General features: G+C 45.2%; 1 protein-coding gene across 1 annotated transcript in view; it reads right to left on the bottom strand.

Moving 5' to 3' along the window:
- Window positions 1-15508, bottom strand: part of Lrp2 (LDL receptor related protein 2) — a 122469-nt gene extending 106961 nt beyond the window's left edge. Inside the window, exon 1 of the mRNA XM_057755331.1 lies at window positions 15430-15508. Within this exon, the coding sequence (XP_057611314.1) occupies window positions 15430-15508 (79 nt within the window). The remainder of the gene's footprint in view (window positions 1-15429) is intronic.
- Between the last annotated feature and the right edge of the window lie 7588 nt (window positions 15509-23096).

Below are 23096 nucleotides of genomic sequence, written 5' to 3'. Positions count from 1 at the left end.
GAGGCTCCTCAGCAGCACTGACCCAACCAGGAACTGGTCAAATGTGAATAATTTGGCACCAGGTTCCCTGTGGGGCCAAATGTTCACCCAACACTCACCAAGCCCTAGTACCTAGCATGTCCACAATGACCTGTAAATATTCAAGGGGCAGAAATTAAAATCAACATTGTACAGTGGAGAAAATTGGGATTCAGAGCTAAAGTGACTCACAAGAATGCCTCTGGAAAACAACTAAACCTCCAAGTCACAGCCTACGTCCCAACATGAGAAATAGTTTGGCCCCAGGTTCACTCAGTCCATAGTAGCCTCTGAGACGAGGAACCTTTGAACAGGCTGGGGGCGTTGGGAGTAGCATGGCCAGGGAGCTTCTAAAATCATAGAAATGCCAAAAGTTTGGCTTGGTAGCAAGAGCTTTAAACTTAGATCACTGGCTTCCACCTACTCCCACAAGGCAGGCCGTGTATGTACATACATCATATGTACAGACGCCAGTCTGTGTGAAGGACATGCTTACAGAAGACGGAGACCAGAGATCCTCCTGTCTCTGTCTCAATGACTGAGCTGTGTGTCCCCAGATCTGAGGTAATCAATCTACCACCAATAGATCCTCTTTTTATAAAATGGAAGTGGTTTTATCCTAGAATTGCTGCAAATGTACAAATATTTACAACTCAAGTATTTCTTCCTGGCATGGCCCTAAACGATTCTTATCAGCTTTCCTAAAGGAGCGAATCACTCACATGATCAAATCAAATCTTTCAGAAAATGCCAATGATGTTCTCAAAAACACAGGATCTATTTTTCTCATATTTTGGCTCACAACTAATTGAAGACCAGAATGTTTGTCTGGCTCAGTGGTATATCCCCATAGTTACATCACTATTGAGGCTGAAACAAGAATTTAGGTGTGTTGCTCCTATGATATTTTCTAAACATAATCGAATTTTACAAATAAATGTGGTCAATATAGCGCAATAGGCAGAGGGTGTTCTTTAAAGGTAGGGCAACTTGCCTAGCAACCCACTAGCAGTTGACAACGGAAAACAGAATTTGAAATGACTGGGCAACAGAAGTTCTTCTTTTACGACATGATTTGCTGCCTGGCGTCTCCCTAGCGTCACCAGGGAGGAGGTGCCTTAAGTTCCTGCTAAATCAGTCTTCTGCAACATGCTAAGATGACAGAGCAAGGTCCCTCAAGCCTGACTTCTTAAAACCATGTCGTAAGTTACCCGGGTGTGTCCTTCTCAAAGTAAAACCGGCTGGAGCATTCACATTATCAAAGTAAGGCTAGCAGAGAGTGGATGAGACAAGAAAGGGACCATCTCTAATCTGCCATCATTTCAAACTCAGAAGAGCCTTTAATGTGCAACGTACCGATTCGGTAACTTATTTACAAAATTTATGGAAATTGTTAACAGGGAGTTAATTGATTTAAGTCACCTGATTACCACAGTTAATTAACCACACTAACTTAATCTTCTTTGCAAACATCAACTAATCATTTCCCAGGTGTCAGGGACTCCTTGAATAAAAATTACCCCTCTCTCCTCTTCAAGGGAGATTCTTGAGTGTTTTCTTTTCAGATTCCAACCAAACAACAAGCAAGATCTTTTTCTTATATGGCTATATTGAAAGGGCTTCCATCTTTCCCTGGCTTCCCTCCCCCTCCCCTTCCATTATAATAAAGGAAATCCAGCCGTGCGACTTCACCGACCATGTCATTTTGATTACTTCAAAAACCAGCAGAGAACACTTCTTGAATAAAAATGAACAAATGAAAGGCAATCGAGACTTTCGTCTAGGAAAGTGAATTTCCAGAAAAAAAGACTTTATTTGCTGGGGCTGGTTATAAAGGGATAGCTCAAAGGAATAGGGGCAGGGATTGAACTCTCATCCTGACTATGGTTGTTACTTTAATATATACATAGATTAATATTTATAGAAAGAGGAGTTGGGGGGTAGCTCAATGGTAGAGTGCATGCTTAGCATGAATGGCTCTGTCTAGCATATTCCCAACATGTTACAACATGTGTGTACAGTAATGTACACACAAACAACTTAGTCTATGGTAATTTAAAATAAGATAGAACAGCTCACAAATACGAACATTCAAATTCTGTTGCTATAAAAACCTGTAAAAAATATATTAATTTTTACATATATAAAAACTAAGGTTAGGTGTGTGGTGGTGCCCAGCTTTAAGTCTACCACAGAGGCAGGGGGATCTCTGTGAGTCTAAGACCACCCTGGTTGACATAGTGAGCTCCAGCCATGGCTACATAGTGAGACCCTGTCTCAAATGAACAGCAACATCTCACCCCTGCCACCGAAAGTGGTGAGCTAAGGAAGCAAGCAATGTTACTGGGGTGATCAGAAACAGTCCATGCAGCTTCCCCTCTCTTCAGTTCTCAATTAGTGTCTTTATCATTTTTCTTCTGACTAAAGGGAGTCAACTGTCTTTGATCTACCCATGCAGGGAACCTCTGGAGGAGGTCAGGACAGTAAGTCACACTTAGATTCCCTAAAGAGTTCTGGGGCTTGAAGAAATGGCCATCTCTCTTTACTTCTCTTTCTCGTTCCTTCACCCACATCAGAATGTCTGAAAAATCATTGTAAATTAAGAGGATTTTATTGCAACTGTGGGCATCCCTTTTCTTTGGTTCCCCTTGCAGGGAAATGGCGTAGGCTCTGCACTCTTAACAGCTCGGGTCCCTCATGGTGAGCGCATTCTCTTGTCTGCACTGCTGGGTTTAATCATTTACAGTGAGAAGCATCGAGCCTTCAATTTTTAAGCCACCCATTTTGTTTTTCCCAGAACCTCAGCTTCCATTGATTGCTTAGCAAATTCCTTCTACACCTCACTGCACCAAATATTAGGGGAGAAGTAAATTTTTATGTCAGAAGTATACTTAAGAAAAAAGAATTCTGGTACATAAAAATTAACTTTAGCCACTAACTTGGAGCCAGGTTTAGGAGCACACAACACTCGGGAGGCTGAAACAGGAATTCAAGGCTAGCTTGTGTAGTAAGACCATACCAAAATCAAAATAAATACAGCAACCAACTAGGGTTTTTTTTTTATTATGCGCTAACTTAAAAAAAAAGGTTTCTTTTATTTTGATGTATTTATTTATTGAGTGGGCGGGTGGGTGGGAGTAGGGGGGCAGTGTGGCATAGTAGGCACATAGAAGTCATGAACAACTTAGTCTGTCCCACTACTGTGTGTGTAGGTTCCTAGAGATCAAACCCAAGGGGGTCAAGCTTACAAGTTGTCTTTACTCTGTGAGCAGTCCTGCTTGGCCAGATGAATAGTTTATTAGCAGTAATTATTATGGCCTCCATTCCCAACTCAAGAACCTCTTCTCAAACTGACCACTGCTCATGGGTCTTAACAATTGCATTATTCTGCTGGTTTGACAGATAGGTTTTGTTTTTCTTTTTTTAAGAAAAGATCTTTTTGAAACCCAAGCAGACCTGAAACTCAAGCAGAGGTCAACCACCACATCTAGCTACAACCTTTTCTAGAATCCTATTTCAGGTGAGTTTAGTATGGGCTGTGCTTAACTCTTCAAACAGGAAATCCCTTTAAAGGCATCTTAAGAACATGTAATCTCACATACCACACACACGAACAGAGTTGGCTTTCTCGTGAGAGTCCCTCTCACTGTCTGGAACCTTCTACCCTTCTTTATCCCTATAAAAACATGCCAACTTGAGACTCTTAGTCCACAGGGAAACAGCGGTCCACTCTGAAGAACTGATATTTTCAGACATAGCAAGAAATGCTTTGGGACACATACCAAAGGACCTATCTCCCCTAGCTCACCAGAGCAGCCTCCTCCTGGATTTAGAGACTCAACCCTCATTTTCTCATCATCTCTTCTAGAACTTCAATTAACAGAATTTGAAGATTCCCCATCAGTATTTTGTCATCATTCCATCCCTAACATGAAGTTGGAAGAGAACTCCCTATGCTAAAGCACTTAGAATTGAGAAGCATATAGTGATGGGGAAACAGCTCTCCTAGGTAACAAAATGGTAGCTAGAAGAAGCTCAGAGGACAGAAAGACAGCTAGCATGGGAGGAGGCGGGAAAGAGAAGAAATATTTTTTTTTCAACATCAAGGATGTCAAGGGAATCTAAGTCTTATAGCTCCTGGTTTCATCACCCCTGCGTATGGCAAGATCACCACCAACACATGGAATATGCATGAGGGAACTGCCAAAAGGAGAACAAACAGGACCAAAGGTCAAGCCGCTCTGAAATGAGGTCACCTAATCACAATACAAGGGAGGGTTTGTTTGACGAGGCACGGGGGAATTGTCTTTCACTTTCTTCTACTTTCTCTGACTTAGCCGCGGTGTCAGCATTCTGGGCTCCAGTTCTAGTTCTGCCATTTAACTACCAGACAAGCCCACCTGTCTTGCCTTGGTCCTTTACTCATAAAATTTCAGGCTGGGCAGTGGTGACGCACGCCTTTACTCCCAGCACTCTGAAGTCAGAGGCAGGTGGATCTCAGTGAGTTCGAGGGCAGCCTGGCCTATATAGGGAATTCCAGGGCAGCCAGGGCTACACAGAGAAGCTCTATCTCATAAAAACAAATGAAGAAAATTTGCTACTAATAAAGCAGGTGAAGTTAAATCTGAAAAATATTTAATTAGGAACAAATACTTAAAAATTTAGTCATTTGAAGAAAAACCCTGTCTCAGAAAAAAAAAAATCAGTTGTGATTACTAAGCTCATTTTCCCAGCTTTTTATCTATGTTACTCAGTCATTTCTTGGCTCCAACCTAATTTTGGGGGCAGGAGGGATGAGCCTTGACTTTAATGGCTGAGCCATTTCTCCAGTTTTCTAGTCTATTTTTATGTAGGGAAGGCCAGGTCAGCCTGGGGAGCCATTCACCCATTAAAAAAAAAGGCCTGGGACGAGCCCCACTAATCTAGGTTTGCAGGTCTCCCTGCTTTTCCCGTGCTGAAATAGCAAGCCCACCTTTTTCCATGGGTGTGGGAGACTGAACTTATGCTTGCAAGACAAACACTTTTACCAACTGAACCATTTTCAATGCTGCCAAGAAGAAAGTCTGTGGCCAGGAGACAAGTAGCCTTGGCCTTTATCGGCAGCCTGGGCCCCATTCTTCAGGCCTATTTTTCCTGCATCCATCAGGAACAAGGCTTTGCCTGGGCACCCAAGGCTCTTCCCACCTCAGCCAGATGCCCCCCAGAGTTGGGAATCCACTCCCCTCTTCAGCGAGAGCCTTTTGTCTAGTTGTTGTTTTCGCTGTGCCATGGTCCCAGGCAGCTTTCTTTTGTGCTCTGTTTAAATACAGAATGACAGTCCACTAACGGGACATGGAAAGACTTTGGCTTATCTTTTTGTAAAAGCTACTGTATCAAATGTGTAGCAAAAATGCCAGAATGACCTATTGTGTGTGTACAGGGCAATTCTCACAGGATAACCATGGATCTGGAGGGAAGCTTAAGAAGGAATGAAGAAGCAGCTACTCTCAAATGCACTGGGGGTGGGGTGGAGTGGGGAGTGTGGGGGTTCAGATGGAGAGAAAGTGTTGCTAAGCCACTTGTTTTGATTAGGACAACAATTTTCTTTTTTCCTCCCTCAGAGTCTAAAAAGGGGCCTCTAGAGACCCTAAGATATTAAGGGCTGGAAAATTCAGGGTAGGAGGCCCTGCCCCTTTTCAGTACTGGGGGTTGAATCCAAAGTTTTTGTCCTCTGAGCACTTTTTTTAAAGTCCTAGTTTTGTGCAGTGTGTTTGCTCGTGTAAGCACAGAGATAGACAGACAGATATATAATAGAATAGATAATGATAGATAGATAGATAGATAGATAGATAGATAGATAGATAGATAGATAGATATCCCCAGATAGATAAATAGATAGATAGGAATGTCTGACTTTTCTGCATCTAGCAGGTTCTTGGATTACAGGTGTACCCCCACATATCGTTCGTGGTGCTGGGGGTGGAACAAAGATTGGTGCATGCCAGGAAAGCACCCTAAAAACTAAGTTATGCCCCCAACCCTACTTTTTCAAACTTTTAAACAGAATCTCACTATAGTATATAGAGAATGACCCGGAACACAGGCAATCTTCTGCCTCAGGCTCCCAAATGCTGGGATTACAGGCATGAGTCATGTCTGGTTAAAATGATTGAGAAAAGTTCATTCTAAATTGCCCAGGCTGACTTCAAATTTGCAATTCTCCTGCCTCAGAGGCCAGTGTAACTGGGATTACTGATATAATAACACTCAGCTGTTGAGGATTCCAGCTCTTAATGTTCACGGGACATCAGTGCACACATCCATCAGACTCTACTTGCCTGTTGCGGAGCCCTATGGATAAAACAATAGGAGAAATGAAATCCCTGCCGAGAATTTACCTCTTAGAGAAGACAAAAAGTAAACAAGCAAATAAGAAGTTCTGTGACTTCATTAATACCTCAGATGGTGAGTGATGTAATGGAGAACGTGAACCAATCAGAAAAGACTCAGCCGGCATTCAGTTTGAGCTGATTGTCAACCCAGGCTACAGGTGGCCTGCACGCACGTGCACACACAAACACACACACACAATCTAATCTTGAGGTTCATTTCATGCCTTTAGTTTAGCGCTGTGCATGCTATTCTCTTGCCAAATTTAGACAGAGATGCAGGTGTGAAGAACTTGTTTTCACCATGATTGGGGGCTTTGCGGAGCAAGGTACAGGAGGCCAAGCTGCTGAGAGTGTAAGGAGGAAGTGACTTGAACATTGATTCTGAAATACCGGCTGAGGATGTGAATGAGAGGCCTGAAGGACAGGGAAGAGGTGGCGAGATCAAAATTCTAAAGCTACAGAGGAAATGGGCTGCCATGGCAACCGCAGAATAGAAAGTTGTCCTGGAAGCCAGCGGGCTGCACTGGGGATGCGAATTCATCTCTAAGTCTCAGTTTGCAAAACTAAAAAATGAGAGAGACTCCCATTAACAGTTGTTCTTAAACGGTCTGAGCCCAGATCTACCTGGAAACTTCAAAATACAGATTCCATGTTCCTGGTGCAGTGGCTGTAGGCTCTGGCCTATGAGTTTATTACATGCTTTATCATAGAGCTTCTCAGTAGATTTATTTGACATGGTTTGGAGAGCTGGCTGACATCTACCCAGGGTCCTTAGAAATTATAGCATCCTAAGTTATTGAAGTAAGCAAAGTAGTTAGACTTTTAGGAAGCTATCTGAAGCCTGGCATGGTGGCTCAGGTTTACTACTCCAGACTTGGAAGGAAGAGGCAGAAATACCAGACGTGCAAGGCCATCCCAGGGCAAATGAAGGCCAACTGAAGCCAAACATTGGCGGTTCACAGTTGTGAAGCCAGCACCACACCACCACACCGAGGATCTAGTAAGTGTCCCAAGACCAGCCTGGGATACACAGCAAGAGCTAAGAGATAAAAAGGGAAGAAGAAGGAAATAAAAACAGAGCAGGGTAGGGACAGAGAGTAGGTAGGGAAGAAGCCTTCCAGTAAATAAAAACAGAGGAGGGTAGGGACAGAGTGTAGGTAGGGAAGAAGCCTTCCAGGTCTCATTTCCCCAGACAAGACCAAGAATGGCCGGGCGGTGGTGGTGCACGCCTTTAATCCCAGCACTCGGGAGGCAGAGACAGGCGGATCTCTGTGAGTTCGAGACCAGCCTGGTCTACAAGAGCTGGTTCCAGGACAGGCTCCAAAACCACAGAGAAACCCTGTCTCAAAAAACCAAAAAAAAAAAAAAAAAAAAAAAAAAAAAAGACCAAGAATGCATGTATGCCATTTGTTCTGGCATTACAACCGTAGGAAAGCTGACTGAAGACGAACCTGACACTAGAGGAGAAGAGAGGGTAGAAAAACACAAACTAAAAGAATAGAAGACTTGCTGAACCTCAGCTAAACTCTACTCCAGCTCAGGATTTTTCACATTCAGGAGCCAGGAAATACTCTGTTGTTTTATCCAGTGTGGTTTGGGTTTTCTATTTGTTTCTTTAAACAAAAAGTATTCTCCACACCCTTCCCCACAACAGAATTAAAAGAATGCAGGAGTCCATGCCAGCTACTTTTCTTCCCCTCTTTAGTAAGGTTAAATAAAATATAGCCAATATTGACATATCCCAGATCAAATATATCCAGTCTTAAATTAAGTGCATCACCAGGCCCTGTAATTTTTGTACCCACGACACTGAGGTAAGAGTGCCAAGAGTTCAGGGCTAGCCTGAGTTAGTTCCAAGCCAGCCTGGGCTACAAGACAAAACCAAAACATCTCAGAAAGACCAAAAACGTAGTTGTGTATGGTAGTACACACCTACCATTCCAGCACTCGGTGGGTAAGCGCAGGAGGATCAGGAGTTCAAGGCTAGCCTGAGTTAACATGAAACATTTAAAAAATTAAGCTAGTTCCAGGACAGGCTCCAAAGCTACAGAAAAACCTTGTCTCAAAAAAAAAATTAAGCTGTAAATCATGGTGGTACATGCCCTGAACCTCAGAAGGCAGAGGCAAACTAGCCTGGTCTAAATAGAAAGACCCTGCCTCAATTTTTTAAATTTACTTTATGTGCATTGGTGTGAAGGTGACAGATGGTGTCAGATCCCCTGGAACTGGAGTTACAGGCAATTTTCAGCTGCCATGTGGATGCTGGGAATTGAACCCAGGTCCACTGGAAGAGCAGCCAGTGTTCTTAACCACTGAGCCATCTCTCCATACAGTCAACTGTATTTAAGGACATGAAATTTTTTTCAGCTTTTAATCAGAAAACTGTCCTTGTTTTTAAAAAAAAAAAAGTCACAGAATTGCTCCCAAATTACATGCAAATGTTTGCTACTTAATAGACAATTGTTCTTATGAGGATTCAAGAAATTCTAGCCTAACAGAATGGTAGTCACATCTTTTTCAGGTTTCAGTCTCCTTTGGACCCTCAGAAGTATTTGCATTGCCACATAGTGGGCCTCAGCATTAAGTGATAAATAAAGGCTTATTTTCAAAGTTAGGAGGAATTACTGGCTGTCAGTACATCTGCTTGAAAGAGCTCTTTGGTTATTGCTTACAAACTGGGATCCCAAGATCCGCAGACAATAAACAAGTCATTGTATCCATGGTAACAGTGGCTTAACTTTTCAATGCACAGACTGGTAATTACATTTTCTTCTTCCATTCATTTCTTACTGTTTCTTATAATCTTGGGGTCCAGCCTGATCTGAGAGCTATTGACAAAACACATTGGGCACCTTTAATCCCAGCAGAGGCCAGTAGATCTGTGAGCTCAAGGCCAGCCTGATCTGCAGGGTGAGCTCCAGGACAGCCAGACTTACTGTCATTTTCTGGGAGAGACACATTCTTTATTGTTGTCCTTTTAAATCACAGGTGACCACTGCACTTTAGGAAAGAGAATGTCTCCACTTTCTTAGCATCTATCACAGATTTTGATTAAGGACTGACAAAGTAACAATCAACGAAGTAAATTTATCTGGCAAGAAAAATATTTTCTACCCTTACAGAACAAGCCTCTGGCTTTGCTAGGAACTCCTTTATAGGCACCAGGATGTATTCTGTCTCCACAGATCTTAACCCATCTCCAGATGCTTCTGTTTTCTTCTAGCTCATCCCATAGTACTGATCAAGAGCTTGGAACAAGGACTAAGTCCAGGAACCAAACAAATAAACGATAAACTAGAAAAGAAATCACAGCAAAATGAAGTTGTACGATGGACTGAAGAATTTCATGCTCTGACCTTGCCACTCAATTTCCCAAATGTTCTTTTTCTCTTCACATTGTCCAAATGGGGCCGGGTGGTGATGGTGCATGCCCTTAATCCCAGCACTCAGGAGATGGAGAGGCAGGTAGATCTGCAATGTGAGTTCGAGGCCAGCCTGGTCTACAGAGCTAGTTCTAGGACAGCCAGACTACAGAGAAATTTTGTCTCCTGAAACCAACAGGAGAAGAGAAAAACTTTAGTTGGAAAATAAACTCTAGAAGCTCTTCTAAACTTGAAATGTTGGGTTGGCTGGAGTTATGGCTCTATGGTAGAGGACCTGCCTGGCACATGGGAACCTGTAGATTTAATCTTTAGTATGGCCACAGTTGTAAAGTTGCAACATGATTCCAGGAACATAGAATGTCCTGTCTTTTACCTTAATGTTCCTAATACTTTCCTTGTCCTTTCAACTCATGTTAGCTTGGGACTGCCAGCTCTAGAAAAATTTCCATACGCCTCTCAAATCTGTCTGCACATTCAAAATGAAAATAGCATCATTAACCAATTTCATCAAATAAGGTTTTGTATCTGATTTACAGTTCAGCCGGTGTTCACTATTCTCTTCACAACCCTACCCTAATTTCTTCCTGAGGCCCACACTTTGGCTGCAAAGTCACAACCAATAGGGAGCACCTCTTCCCCTGGGTAAGGGGATCAATTGTCTGATAAGCTTACAATTAATAAAAGCCATTGAAATGTAATCAAATTAATGCTAGTAGACGTTGTCTATTAACTATGTCCCTAATTTACTCTGTCCAACCACTCTGAAGTGGATGTGAAGCCCATTTTAGAGACAACAGTGACTCATGGCTCCTCAAGCAGGAACACTGATTTTCTTGGGTAATTAGAAAAAAAAAAAAAAGTAGGATTCAAACCAATAGTCTTAATCCTAAATCCCAAGCACCGCCCACATCTTCATGGACCTCTACAGAACACTAAAGTAAGCTTGGCATTTCAAAACAAACCACTACTAATCATTTTCAAATAGAAACTCAAAGCTGGCACAGAAGCATGTCAAATCTTCCTTAAACCAGGGAGGTCCTGGGAGGGCTAACCAGGAACCAGAGAATGACCATCTCAGAGCAATACAGTGGAGTTTAATTATGAAATCCCAACTCCTTCACTGGCTACCAGCTCACCTACATGCTATGGGTTTGTAAGGCATATCACAGTAGCAGCGATTCCTTTCATCTCTTCAGATTTAAAGTTAATATGAAAACCATTCCAGTTGTGCAATGAGTGCTTCCTCCATCTCGTTTTCTCCATTCTAGAGCAGAGCTGGACAACTGGTGTGTTTGTAGGTGTTCTACACTCACACTCAGAATCTGTGTGTGTGTGTGTGTGTGTGTAGTAAGAATGTACGGTTGAAACAGAGGTCTCATGTAGCCCAAGCTGACTTGGAATTCCCCATTTAGCTGAAGCAGGACATGAACTTCTGATCCCACTGCCTCTACCTCCCTAATTCTAGGATTAAAACACATGCTCCAACACCTGCCTTTAAACACAGCACAGAGGTAGCTGTGCACGCCAGGCCAGCCAAGACTACATACGTTGTAAGACCCTGTCTCAAAAAATAACAACGAAGGCAGAAAGTGGTGGTGGCGTGTGCCTTTAACCCAGCACTCGGGAAGTGCAGGATATCTTGAGTTCAAGGTCAAGTCTACAGAGTGAGTTCCAGGACAGCCAGGACTGTAACATAGAGAAACCGAGAAACCCTGTCTTGAAAAGTTTAAAAAAAAAAAAAAGACTAAAGACACCCTACCACACCTGGCTCCCTTGTTCTGGATTCACTTATTTGTGGCCTGGCGGGGCACCTGTAGCCAGAGGCAGGGCAATGCCTCCCCCCCCCCAGCCTTTGATCCCTAAAGTCAGAATGAAGAAATGAGCATTTCCTAAGTACCCTATAATTGCTTGTTACCCTGTTTTAGCTGATAAGACTTAATAGCCAAAGTCAAGGACAATGTTTTTTAAAATGCTGTAAAGTAGGTTCTGGATGTCAATATTTTTAAATATAATAAAATTGCATTCAAAATTTTTTAAACTTCAGTGCTTGTTGTTGTTGTTTGTTTCTTGTTTGGTTTTACTACTTAGCTCTGCTGGGATTAAAGGTATGTGCAACCGCCAGGCCAATGGTTTTATTGTTGTTGTTGTTGTTGTTTTAAGAGACAGGATTTTTCTGTGTAGCTTTGGAGCCCGTCCTGGAACTTGCTTTGTACACCAGGCTGGTCTTGAACTCAAAGAGATTCAACTAAAGGCATGTGCCACTACCACCCCCGCTAGGCCAGTGTTCTCAAAGTGCTTGTCTAGAACCAGTGATTATTAACCAGGACCTAATAATTCCCCAGACTTCAGTTCTGCAGCAGTCTACACAACAAAACGCCAAGATCTTCAGGAATGTGCATTGATGCCCCAAAAATTTGCAAAAAGGATCTGAAGATGTTGGGGCACTGATGTGGCATAAGTTCTAGACCAAGCTGGAAGCTGAGATCCTGAGTTTACCTTAACCTTTTATTGGATTCCTCTTTGGCCTCACGGACATTCTGCTACAGCCTCTTTCAATCTCGTTAAAGACTGCCAAGGTCATCTACTCGTCTTTCTCTGCTTCATCTGATAAGCGTGGTTCACCAGAAAGGAATCTAAAAGTCTCAACCAAAGAGGGTGGGGACATCTAAAAAAAGGAGATAAACAAAGAGAAACTGACTCCATCTGGGCTCTATCACAGATTACATTGCCCTTAGGCCAGGAACTTAACCCCATTCTTTCCACGCTTTCCTCGCTCCTCCCTGCTGGGTTAACCACCCATCAGACTTAGATCCCTAAGATTCCCTCCAGCTACAGATGCTTCCATTCCAAGATGATTGAAGAGTGGAGACAGAAGCCTATTAAAACCTGAAAGCAATGCAAGCAGAAGTAGAAACCACCCTGACATAATGACAACAGCAAATAAGGTTTCAGAGGCAGGTGAGGGACCAAAACTATGCAGCCTTAATTATTACAGGTCCCACTAAATGGGTCATCACCACAAAAGTTTAAGCCAATAACCGAACTGTATCGGATTAAAGAATATCAATTTAAGATGGATAATAGAAGCCGGGCAGTGGTGGCGCACGCCTTTAATCCCAGCACTCGGGAGGCAGAGGCAGGCGGATCTCTGTGAGTTTGAGACCAGCCTGGTCTACAAGAGCTAGTTCCAGGACAGGCTCCATAACCAGAGAAACCCTGTCTCGAAAAACCAAAAAAAAAAAAAAAAAAAAAAGATGGATAATAGATTCTTAAAAAATAAAGAGAAGAAAAGGAATCATTTCAAAATACATCCTAAGGTCTAGGGAATCCTCAAAGAACTGTGAGTGGAGAATGTTCAAGACTGTCTGAGCAGCAGGTAAAGGTGCTCGCCACCAAGCCTGGCCACTTGAGCTGGATCCCGGGATCCACATTCTCTTCTACAGGCACGGACACTCCCACATACATGAATACATGTTTTTTTAAAAAAAAAAAAATCCTTTTCTGTGTCTTTGAAAACATGTTGACAAATAAAAGACAAGCCACTAGTTTATTTTCATCGTCTATTTTTCTCTTCATTGGGCTAAGTATACATAATTTACCTCCCTGTGGTCATACATACCGGGACATTCTCACTATGTCAATTGAGTAGTTCTCAAATCTGAGCGTTCTGCCAGGTATGGCAGTGTACTCTTTAAACCTGACTCGAGAAGCTGAGACAGGAGGATCACAACCAGCAGTGACTACAGGTCAGTGTGGACTACACACAGAGACACACTGGCTCATGAAAAAAAATATTAATAAAAATATATATCAATTACCAAGACAAGAGTGATGAGACTTGGGTTCTTCAAAGCCTGAGGAACTCCCGGCATTGCACACCTAATCCCAGCACTCAGGAGACAGGCACGCTGATCTGAGTTCCAGGCCAATATTATCTACAAAGTTCGAGGTCAGTCAGGGCTTCCTGTGTGGGGAGTGGGGGAAGCCTAAAGAACTTAGCCATGTTAAGTGAACATTACACTATCGTACCTGCTTAAAGACCTGCAGAATCCTTCCCAGCTTTCTGGATATTACACTTTGCATAGAAAATTTCCACACAGAGACAAAAAAGTACACTAAACACTGGGGCTATATTTAGTGCATGATATATAACCCTAAACACTTGTGCACTCTCCCTACCTCCCCCACACACAACAACAGTAAATCCCTTTTCTAGGTTTCCAATACTTCAGAAAGATGCTCAAAGCAAGAATTAGTAGTCCTCTTCTCCTGCCACCCACCTCTCCCTTTCGAAAGATTTTTGCAAGCCTGGCACTTCCAAACTTCCCAGGAAGTCTGAGATGGGTGCTGCTCGGAGTTGCTGTATAATTGATTCCCTCTAAGGAGCTTATGCTAAGAATTGAGGGGAAAAAAGCAGATTAACCATTTGAATACATGCCACGGCCCATCCACAAGCCCTCCCCTCTCGCCTCTATAAATGGGGGCCTCCACAGTCCTCACCCATCAACCCCCAATATGTGATCTAGGGAAATCAATTTATTGCTTTGACTAATCCTGCAACAATAGGGGTTTCATTTTTATTGTGGGGCAATTAAGTTGTCGGTCGGGGGGGAAAAAGAGGGAGGGGAAAGGGGGGACTGGCCCATCCCCACAGACAGATTAGTCCCTGCGGTGGTAGCAGCGTCCACTCTGTCTGTCTGGTGGTCGGTCACACGCAGCTCCAGGCTGCTACCTAGCAACGAAAGCCAGGGAAAGAGCTCGAGGGTCTCTCTCTCTCTCTCTCTCTCTCTCTCTCTCTCTCTCTCTCTCTCTCTCTCTCTCTCTCTCTCTCTCTCTCTCTCCCCCCCCCCCCGTCCTCTTCATGTCTTTTAGCTTGTCTTTCATTTTCTTCTCTTATACTTTCCCATTCTGAACTCCCCCCTCCTTCTCTTTCTCTTTTCTCTGTTTCGCGAGGCGGGGGCTCTAACTCCCGGACAACTTGAAAAAGTTTGTAGGCACCTTAGAAACTCTCTGCATTCCAGCCCCAAAACTCAGGCGCAGCAAACCAGCTCCATTCATCAACACAAAAGCACCCGCTCCGGGTAGGAAAGGGAAAGCCCTCAAGAAAGTACTTAGTGTATCAGTGGCTCTCTCTGCCAATCCCACCTCCCGGCCTTATCTGGCTTCGTAAGTGATCGGTATCAAGAACTGCGGTCTCAAGGGGGTCACCGCGGGACGGAGTTTCGTCACTGATGGAAGGAGGCTCTGACCAACCGCCCCGGGCGCGCAACGGGATCGGATCTCCCGCGCCGGTCGGAAGCAGCAGGTGGAAAATAGCGCTGGGAGCTGCGTGTCGGACCGGCCCCGCCCCGGCTAGAAGAAAGATGCAGACCCACGCGGGAGACCCTCATTCTCTAGGTTCCAGCCTGAAAAGCGGTGAGGGCCAGGACTAATTCCCGTGGGAACAAAGGCGCAAACGCCGCAGGGTGAGCTGTCACAGAAGTCTGTGAGACCGCGTTCCCCAGCCTGCAGAGGAACCGCGCTGCGTTTATCACTCCTAGGGTCACCCGAGCGCTCAGTCCGGCCGACCTCGCCACCGCTCACCCTCGCCCCGCTCCACTCTGAAAAGCCTAGGGTGGACCGCGCAGCGCGCCTGGCTCCTGCAGGTGGCCGCTTACCTTGGCCACTGACTGGCGCCAGGTAGGCAACTATCGCCAGCAGCAGCATCCACGCTGTCGCCGCGGCCGGGCGCTCCATCCCGGAGAGCGCCCCTGACCTCGCCGTTCCTTCCCCGGGAGGTGGGCGCGCGTCGCAGGAGGCACAGGAAGCAACTCCGCTGCGGCTCGCGGGTCTTGCTCAGCAACTCCGCTGGCTGCTAGAGGCAGAAAGCCGGCCCGGATCCCTGAGGCATCCAGTTTTCTACCCGCGCCAGTCCCCACCCTCCACACTGTGCATAAAGCGCTTTAGGCCAGACCGCCCCGGAACTAGCATGCGGGAATCCAATGGGCCAGGCCCCCTGCCGCCCGGCCCGCCCCCTGCACTTTGCGACTCTGGGAGGAGTGGGCACTCGAACACTTGCGCGATAGCACATGCACACTCCACACACGCGCACGCTTGAGCACGTTCTCATCCAGGAGCTCACGCACCGGACACACACACACTGCCTCACAGGTTAGGGAGCTCATACCCCTCAGTCGCGCATGCACATTCCACAGTCATACTTAATCACTGACAATCACCGCTACTCACACACGAGTAAGCGCTGCCCTCGCCAGAGAGATTTGCCCAGGAACTCAGGCAGGCTAGACGGCGAATGAAGAAATTTGCCACCGACACAAACTCTAGAACTTTAACTAGAGTTTGAGAATGGAGATAGAAAGGAAATGGAGGGGGGAAAGTCAAGAGACGCGACAAAAAAAAAAGGAAAGGAAAGAAGAGCAATAAAAAGGGAAGGGAATAGAAAAAAAGCTGGGAGTGTGGTGGGGCATGCTTTTCATCCCAGCCCTAGTTAGATGCACCTAGGCGGGTGTATCTCTGCAAGATCAAGTCTAGCCTAATCTGCAGAGCGAACTCCAAGACAGCCAGCGCAAGGTAAAGAGAACCTTTCTGGAGAAAGAGGATGAGAAGGAAGAGGTCGAGAAAGGAGGGAGGGAGGCAGGGAGGGGGACACAGAAAGAGGAGAGAAGAGGAGGAGAGGAGAGGAGAGGAGAGAGGAGAGGAGAGGAGAGGAGAGGAGAGGAGAGGAGAGGAGAGGAGAGGAGAAGAGAAGAGAAAAAAAGAAGAGAGCGACCCAGGGAAAGGCACAGAAGAGCTGGAAGAGTCCCATGAATTTCAAACCCTGGCCTGAACTCGCTAAACTCCTTCGGGCCCCTGCTTTCCCCTGACATGATGCAGGCTGCTTTCAAGGGTTTGCTTGTGTTGGGGGTGGGGGTGTGGGGGCCTTTCTGTGGAGGCGATATCTATCTAGCCTCTTGAGCGCTACATCTACAGGGGTCACAGCCAGATAGCTTCTCTTACAGTTCCGTTCACCTTGAACAAAACTTGGGAGGAGGGGCTGGCTGTCTTCTCCGTGATGCCAGTAATGAAACATCAGGGGTTTGGGGATCCCGCGGTTCCCTGGGGGCCACACTGAACCTGTTAACTGAGGGTGGACCTTAATCGAGCCGCTCAGGCCATGGTCCCCAGCTGTGCGAGACTCAGCGACACTGAGACTAGCCAGTTGGTGCAACTGATTGAGATCGCTGGGAGTCCCGCGGGAGTACTGACTGTTTCCCGGGCTCAGACCATCCCGAAATCTTTTGCCCCCGCAGTTACAGCGAGTCGGTAGAGCCCCATCCAAGGAGTCATTTCCTTCAGGCAAAGGGCTGTGACGTCAGGAGGCGGCTATCCACGTGGTGCCGGAGTAGGGTCCCCCCACCTCCCTCCCTGGAGTGACAGCCTGTCAGTCACTGCCGGCTTCTTCTGCCCTTGTATGCAGTCTGGGCCTCTGCTGACCACAACAGCGTGGCTTAAATTGGCGAAGTTTGGGGATGGGAGACAAATTGTTACTTTGGGAAGGTAAATCCAGACACACACACAAAAAAAAAAAAAAAAAAAAAATTAATACCTAAAACAGCTTTGTGATAATAGTGATGTCCCGGACTGGGAAATAAAAGTTTGATGCCTTGGTCAAAGTCTCCTGCTGTGCAGCGCTCAAGAGAAGGAAGAATTAAAGACACTAGAGGAGTGTAGACTTGTAAAGGGGACAAAGGGTGGGGACTGGTGAGGGGGCACGGTGCTGCACTCCAGTCTCAACGGATGATTTATGCCTGTTCCAGAACGGTGGTACAAGACTGCGCTGGGCTAATGCAGGCTCAAAGCCTTCCAGAGATTGCATGATCATCCAGAGTCCTTGCGTCCTTGCACCTCAACCGGTTGCAGAGAACGTCAGCCCGGTCCTGAGGCGCATGGTGTGTGTGTGTGTGTGTGTGTGTGTGTCCCCTTTCACTGTGGCGGTCCAGGGATCCAAACATTCCTTTCTGCGCTGAAGGGTTTTCCTCATTGTTGCTGCCTTTGTGCATTAGTGTTGCCAATTTACCGGAATTCCAGACGTGGTTGCACAGCGGGGCTCAGACTGACCGTACCAGCCCAGTCGCGTTTGTGTAGGGGACCACGCAGCGTTAATCCCAGAATAACGCAGAAAGGGGAGGGGGACATAAAACGGTGGGGATGGAGGGGGGAAGAGTAAGACAGTGTGATCCATCCTCCCTCACACTTTTCCAGTAGAGAAGAAAAAAACACTGTCTCAACGCAATGCCAGATCTACGGCCCTAGAAGGAGGTCTGCACCGCACATGTTTTTCTCGGGTATTTGTTTATACCTAAGGATGCTTGTGGCTAGATTTGGAGAATTAAGCCTATGGACCAGTTTTTTTGGAAAGGTCCAAAGTAATTCGTTTGGGATGTAAGCCAGCATCGCATCACTTCTATTTGATGCAAAAGTGTGATTTGTTTCACATTTCTCTCTCCATATGTGTTCATGGGCTCTACAGACACTCGCTGGGAAGGGACAGGGGAAAGCGCTCAAAAGTGAACTTTACTGCTCACGCCTTTAATCCCAGCACTTGGGAGGCAGAGGCAGGCGAATCTCTAAGAGTTCGAGGCCAGCCTGGTCTACAAGAGCTAGTTCCAGGACAGGCTCCAAAGCTACAGAGAAACCCTGCCTCAAAAAACTAAAAAAAAAAAAAAAAAAAAAAAAAAAAAAAAAAAAAAAAAAAAAAAAAAAAAAAAAAGTGAACTTTACTGAGTACATTTATGCCAAGTAGCTTCCTTGATAGACATTTTTGTTCTCTATATTATCCTACTCCCTCATCTTAATGTCAAATTATTAGAAATATATCCAACTATTTGCTTCTACCATGAACCAGTTTCATGCTCCCTGCCCTGATCATGAGGCTATACAGTCCCCTTGAGTAAAATCAAATTTCCATTAATAATAATCCAACCCTGGATTTCTTCCCAACTACCACTGCCCCAGCTGCCCTCTGGACAGCTCCGATATAAACGTCACAGGATTCAGCCTGAGTCCTAAGCTCCAGGTCTTGAGTAAGTAGCATTGCCATCCACTCGCGCCTAAGATGTTTTCGATCCTCCTGCTTCTTACATCCAAATGCAATGGATGGTGAATTCTGCAAAAATCCGGTTCCATTCACTTCCTTAATATTGTCATCATAGTCACCAACCTCTCTCATCTGCATTATAGCAAGAACCTTATCATTGGTTCCTTGCTCTCCATGCCGCTCTTCCCACCTGTTTTCCATCCAGGAAAGAACTACTTGTTTTAGCAACAACAAATGTCATTACGTGTATTTATCTATTTGTTGGGAGAGGGATGCTTGCACGTGTCCCAGGCACATGTATAAGTCAGAGCACAATTTCTGGAGCGGGATTCTCTCCTTCCACCATGTGGATTCTGTGGACCAAATCCAGGTTGTCAAGCTTTGTGGCAGTCACCTTTACCTATGGATTCATCTGTCTAGTCCCTATTTTTTTTTTAATTACTTTGTTTTGTTTTTGAGACAAAGCCTCATGTAGCCATGTTGTCCTGTGTAGCACATAACGGTCAGGCCATACAGACTCTGAGAGAGGAGGTGGGAAGATTGGAAGAGTCAGAGGACCAGGGGGAAGTCTGCTGTGAAATCTTGTCTTCTAGAAATGACAGGGAAGGGACACCCACGACACCTCAATAGTGTGCATGCCTGAACAGGAGCTGAAGGATGGCAATACCAATAGAGATGCCATCATGGAAGGGAGCAGTGACACAGGTCCCCCACCCCTAGACTGCAGGCAACTAAAGACTTCTGAAAGAGGGAGAGTTAGCCCTCCCTGAGGTTGAGTCTCCCCAACTGGTTATCCAATTCCAAATTACATCCGTCAGAGCAACACTAAGGAAACTCAGCAGGTTGTGTTTATGTACTTATGCACTAATAGATATATGTAATGAGAATATGCAAAATAAGAAGCATGAATTTGAAAGGGAACCAGGAAGGGATATATGGAAGGGGTTGGAAGAAGGAAAGGGAAGGGAGAAATTATTGTATTTTAATTTTTAAAATGTAAATATATATGTTTTTGAAACTACTACCTGATTCCCTAAGCATGTAGGCAAAAGTAAGAGACCTTGCACAGAGCCAAAGGTTTTCAGAGTTGACTAACTTCCTGGCAGGTCTCCTGATTCTAGTTCCTAACCTGGTATCCATCCCCTTACAACAGAGTGAGAAGCTGAGAAGCTCCTGCAAAACAAGCCAGACAAACCTCATCAGAAACGACAATAGCGCCCGGTGGTGGTGGCGCACGCCTTTAATCCCAGCACTCGGGAGGCAGAGGCAGGCGGATCTCTGTGAGTTTGAGACCAGCCTGGTCTACAAGAGCTAGTTCCAGGACAGGCTCCAAAACCATAGAGAAACCCTGCCTCGAAAAACCAAAAAAAAAAAAAAAAAAAAAAAAAGAAGTTGGGGATTTTGTTTGTTTGTTTTGTTTTCCTAATAACTTCAGACTTGTCACATTGAGGACCAGGTCTAAGCTATAAGTTAGTTAGTGGCCTGTTCCCAGTGGGTAGCCAGGGTCGATGAACCCTCAGCAAGACCTTATGGACAATCTGTGCAGGAGCCATATTTTCTGTAGCAAAACCACAAACACCTTAGGTATAACAGCAGGGTCCTCTTGATTTCTGAATAAAGTCATGTGGAAATCTGTGCATGGTAGTGCACACCTTTAATCCCAACACCCAGGAGGCAGAGGCAGGTGGATCTCTGAGTTGGAGGCCAGCCTGATCTACAGAGTGAGTTCTAGGACAACCAGGGTTACACAGAGAAAAGAAACCCTGTCTCAAACACAAGGACAAAACAGCAATAACAATTCAAAAAAAAATGTCTTGGCAAAGATTAAGAAAATCAGCGCTTTGCTGGAGAGACGGCTCTTAGAGGTGAAGAGCCCTGGCTGCTCCTCCAGAAGTCCTGCATTCAATTCCCAGCAATCACATGGTAGCTCCCAACCGTCTAGGATGAGATCTGGTGTCTTCTTCAGGATTGTAGGCATACATGCAGGCAGAACACTGTATACAAAATAAATAAATAAATCTTGAAAGAAAGGAAGGGAGGAAGGGAGGGAGGGACGGGAGAGAGAGAGAGAGAGAGAGAGAGAGAGAGAGAGAGAGAGAGAGAGAGAGAGAGAGAATCAGTGCTCTAACAAATCTCAATGACAGGGGAAAAAAAGTTAAGTAAAATTCGAATGCCCCCAAAGGTACAATTTAATATTTAATAAGGTCACAGGAACTCCTGGGAGTCTCTGGGGCCGAGGCAGGAAAACACGCTCTGACCCAGCCAGAGGCACAAGCACCTGTTAAGGAAGATTTCACAATGCAGAGTGATGGAAAGAAATACAGTAACAGGGTCAGAATGTTCAACATCCTAGCTTTCAAATTCCTCTCTGGGGAGCAACCTGCAGGTAAAAGTCAGTGGAAAACACCAAGCTAGTTAAAGAGTCTTGAGGAACAGAAGGCCAACAGGATTCCAGGTGTCCAGTCTTTCTTATATCTTAGAAACTGTGGTTATATCAAACTCTGTAATAAAGACTATCTAGACAAAGAAAAAAAAAACGTACATAGGGACAATTACCTCATAGTCACAGTCACATGCAAATATAGCCTTCTGTGTTCAAAGATTTGGGGCATGCAACAGAAATCAACCAAGTCTCTCTTCTTCACCATCAGGCCCCAGAACCTAGTTATAAGACTTGATACATAGCAGTCCTTCAGTAAGTATTTGGAGACTGAATGAATGAAATTAAGCAGGAAATACTCTTCATTTGGCTTCTGGCATTTTACCCAAGTCAGAGCCTAAACACTGAGCTTGCAGGCTACCCCTCATGCTGAAATGATCTTGAGATCTTGAGTACTAGAAGTGCCAGACATCATCCGAGTGTTTCAGAGTGCAACCTCTTCAGGCCCATGGTTAACTTTTCTGTGTGCACTAAAGCTTGGTTGTTTTTCTCCACTGTCCTGGGGCACAATTGGTAGAGACAGTTTTGGTTGTCACTGCCATCTAGATGTCAAGGGTTCTGATAAACATTTACAATAGACAGGACAGTGCTCACAGTCAATAATAATCATGCAAGACCAAGAAACTCTGACAGCATGTGAGTTTTGACCTGCTCGGTTTCTGACCTGGGCCAGTTCATCCCTCCTTAGGCAACCTGGTGGTCCCCTGCTCCAGGGAGGTCACCATATTGATGCCGAACTTAGTGTGGACACCCAATCAGCATAGCGCACTACAGCCCAGAACTCCTGGACTCAAGCGATGCTCCTGTCTCAGCCTCCCGAGTAGCTGGGACTACAGGTGTGTGCCACCACACCGGACACTAAGAGAGACTTACATAGATCTCCTGAGTAAATTGGGAGCATGGGGACCTTGGGGGAGGATTGAAGAGAGGAGGGGAGAAGCAGGGAGGGGAGCAGAGAAAAATGTAGAGCTCAATAAATATCAATTTAAAAAAAAAATTAAAAAAAAAAAAAAAGAACTTGCCGGGCGGTGGTGGCGCACGCCTTTAATCCCAGCACTTGGGAGGCAGAGGCAGGTGGATCTCTGTGAGTTCGAGACCAGTCTGGTCTACAAGAGCTAGTTCCAGGACAGGCTCCAAAACCACAGAGAAACCCTGTCTCGAAAAACAAAAAAAAAAGAAAAAAAAAAAAAAAAGAACTTGACAACAGGTTAGAACTGTTTTGCAGTCCTGTAAATCCCAGCACCTTAGGGGTTAAGGGGGAAGAATTGCTATGAGTTTAGAGTGAGCTTGGGCAGCACAGTGAGACTTAAAAACAAACAAAGTCTTTGATAGCAAAACAATGGAGCTGCATTTCAGATATCAAGAATAAAACCACAGGGGCCAGAGAGGTGGCTTAGCAGTCAAAAGGCTGGAAGCTCTCCCAGAGGACCAAGGTTAGATCTCCAGCACCCACAGGTGGCTCACATGTAACTGCAGCTCCAGATGATAGGAACCCCTTTTCTGACCCGGTAGATCCCTGGCCTGTATATGATGCACAGACCTACATTCAAGCAAAATACTCACTTTTTACATTTATTTTTTGTCTGTTTTGTTTTGTTTTTCAAGACAGGGTTTCTCTGTGTAGCATTGCAGCCTGTCCTGGAACTCGCTCTGTAGACCAGGCTGACCCAAACTCACAGAGATCCACCTGCCTCTGCCTCCTGAAAGCAGGAATTAAAGGTGTGCACCACCATCGCCTCAAAATCCTGTCTCTAGCCGGGCGGTGGTGGCACACGCCTTTAATTCCAGCACTCGGGAGGCAGAGGCAG

This window comes from Chionomys nivalis, chromosome 22 (genome assembly GCF_950005125.1).
Source record: "Chionomys nivalis chromosome 22, mChiNiv1.1, whole genome shotgun sequence".
Lineage (NCBI taxonomy): Eukaryota > Metazoa > Chordata > Mammalia > Rodentia > Cricetidae > Chionomys > Chionomys nivalis.
The sequence above is the reverse complement of the archived record's forward strand: the minus strand, read 5'-3'. Positions and strand labels throughout refer to the sequence as shown.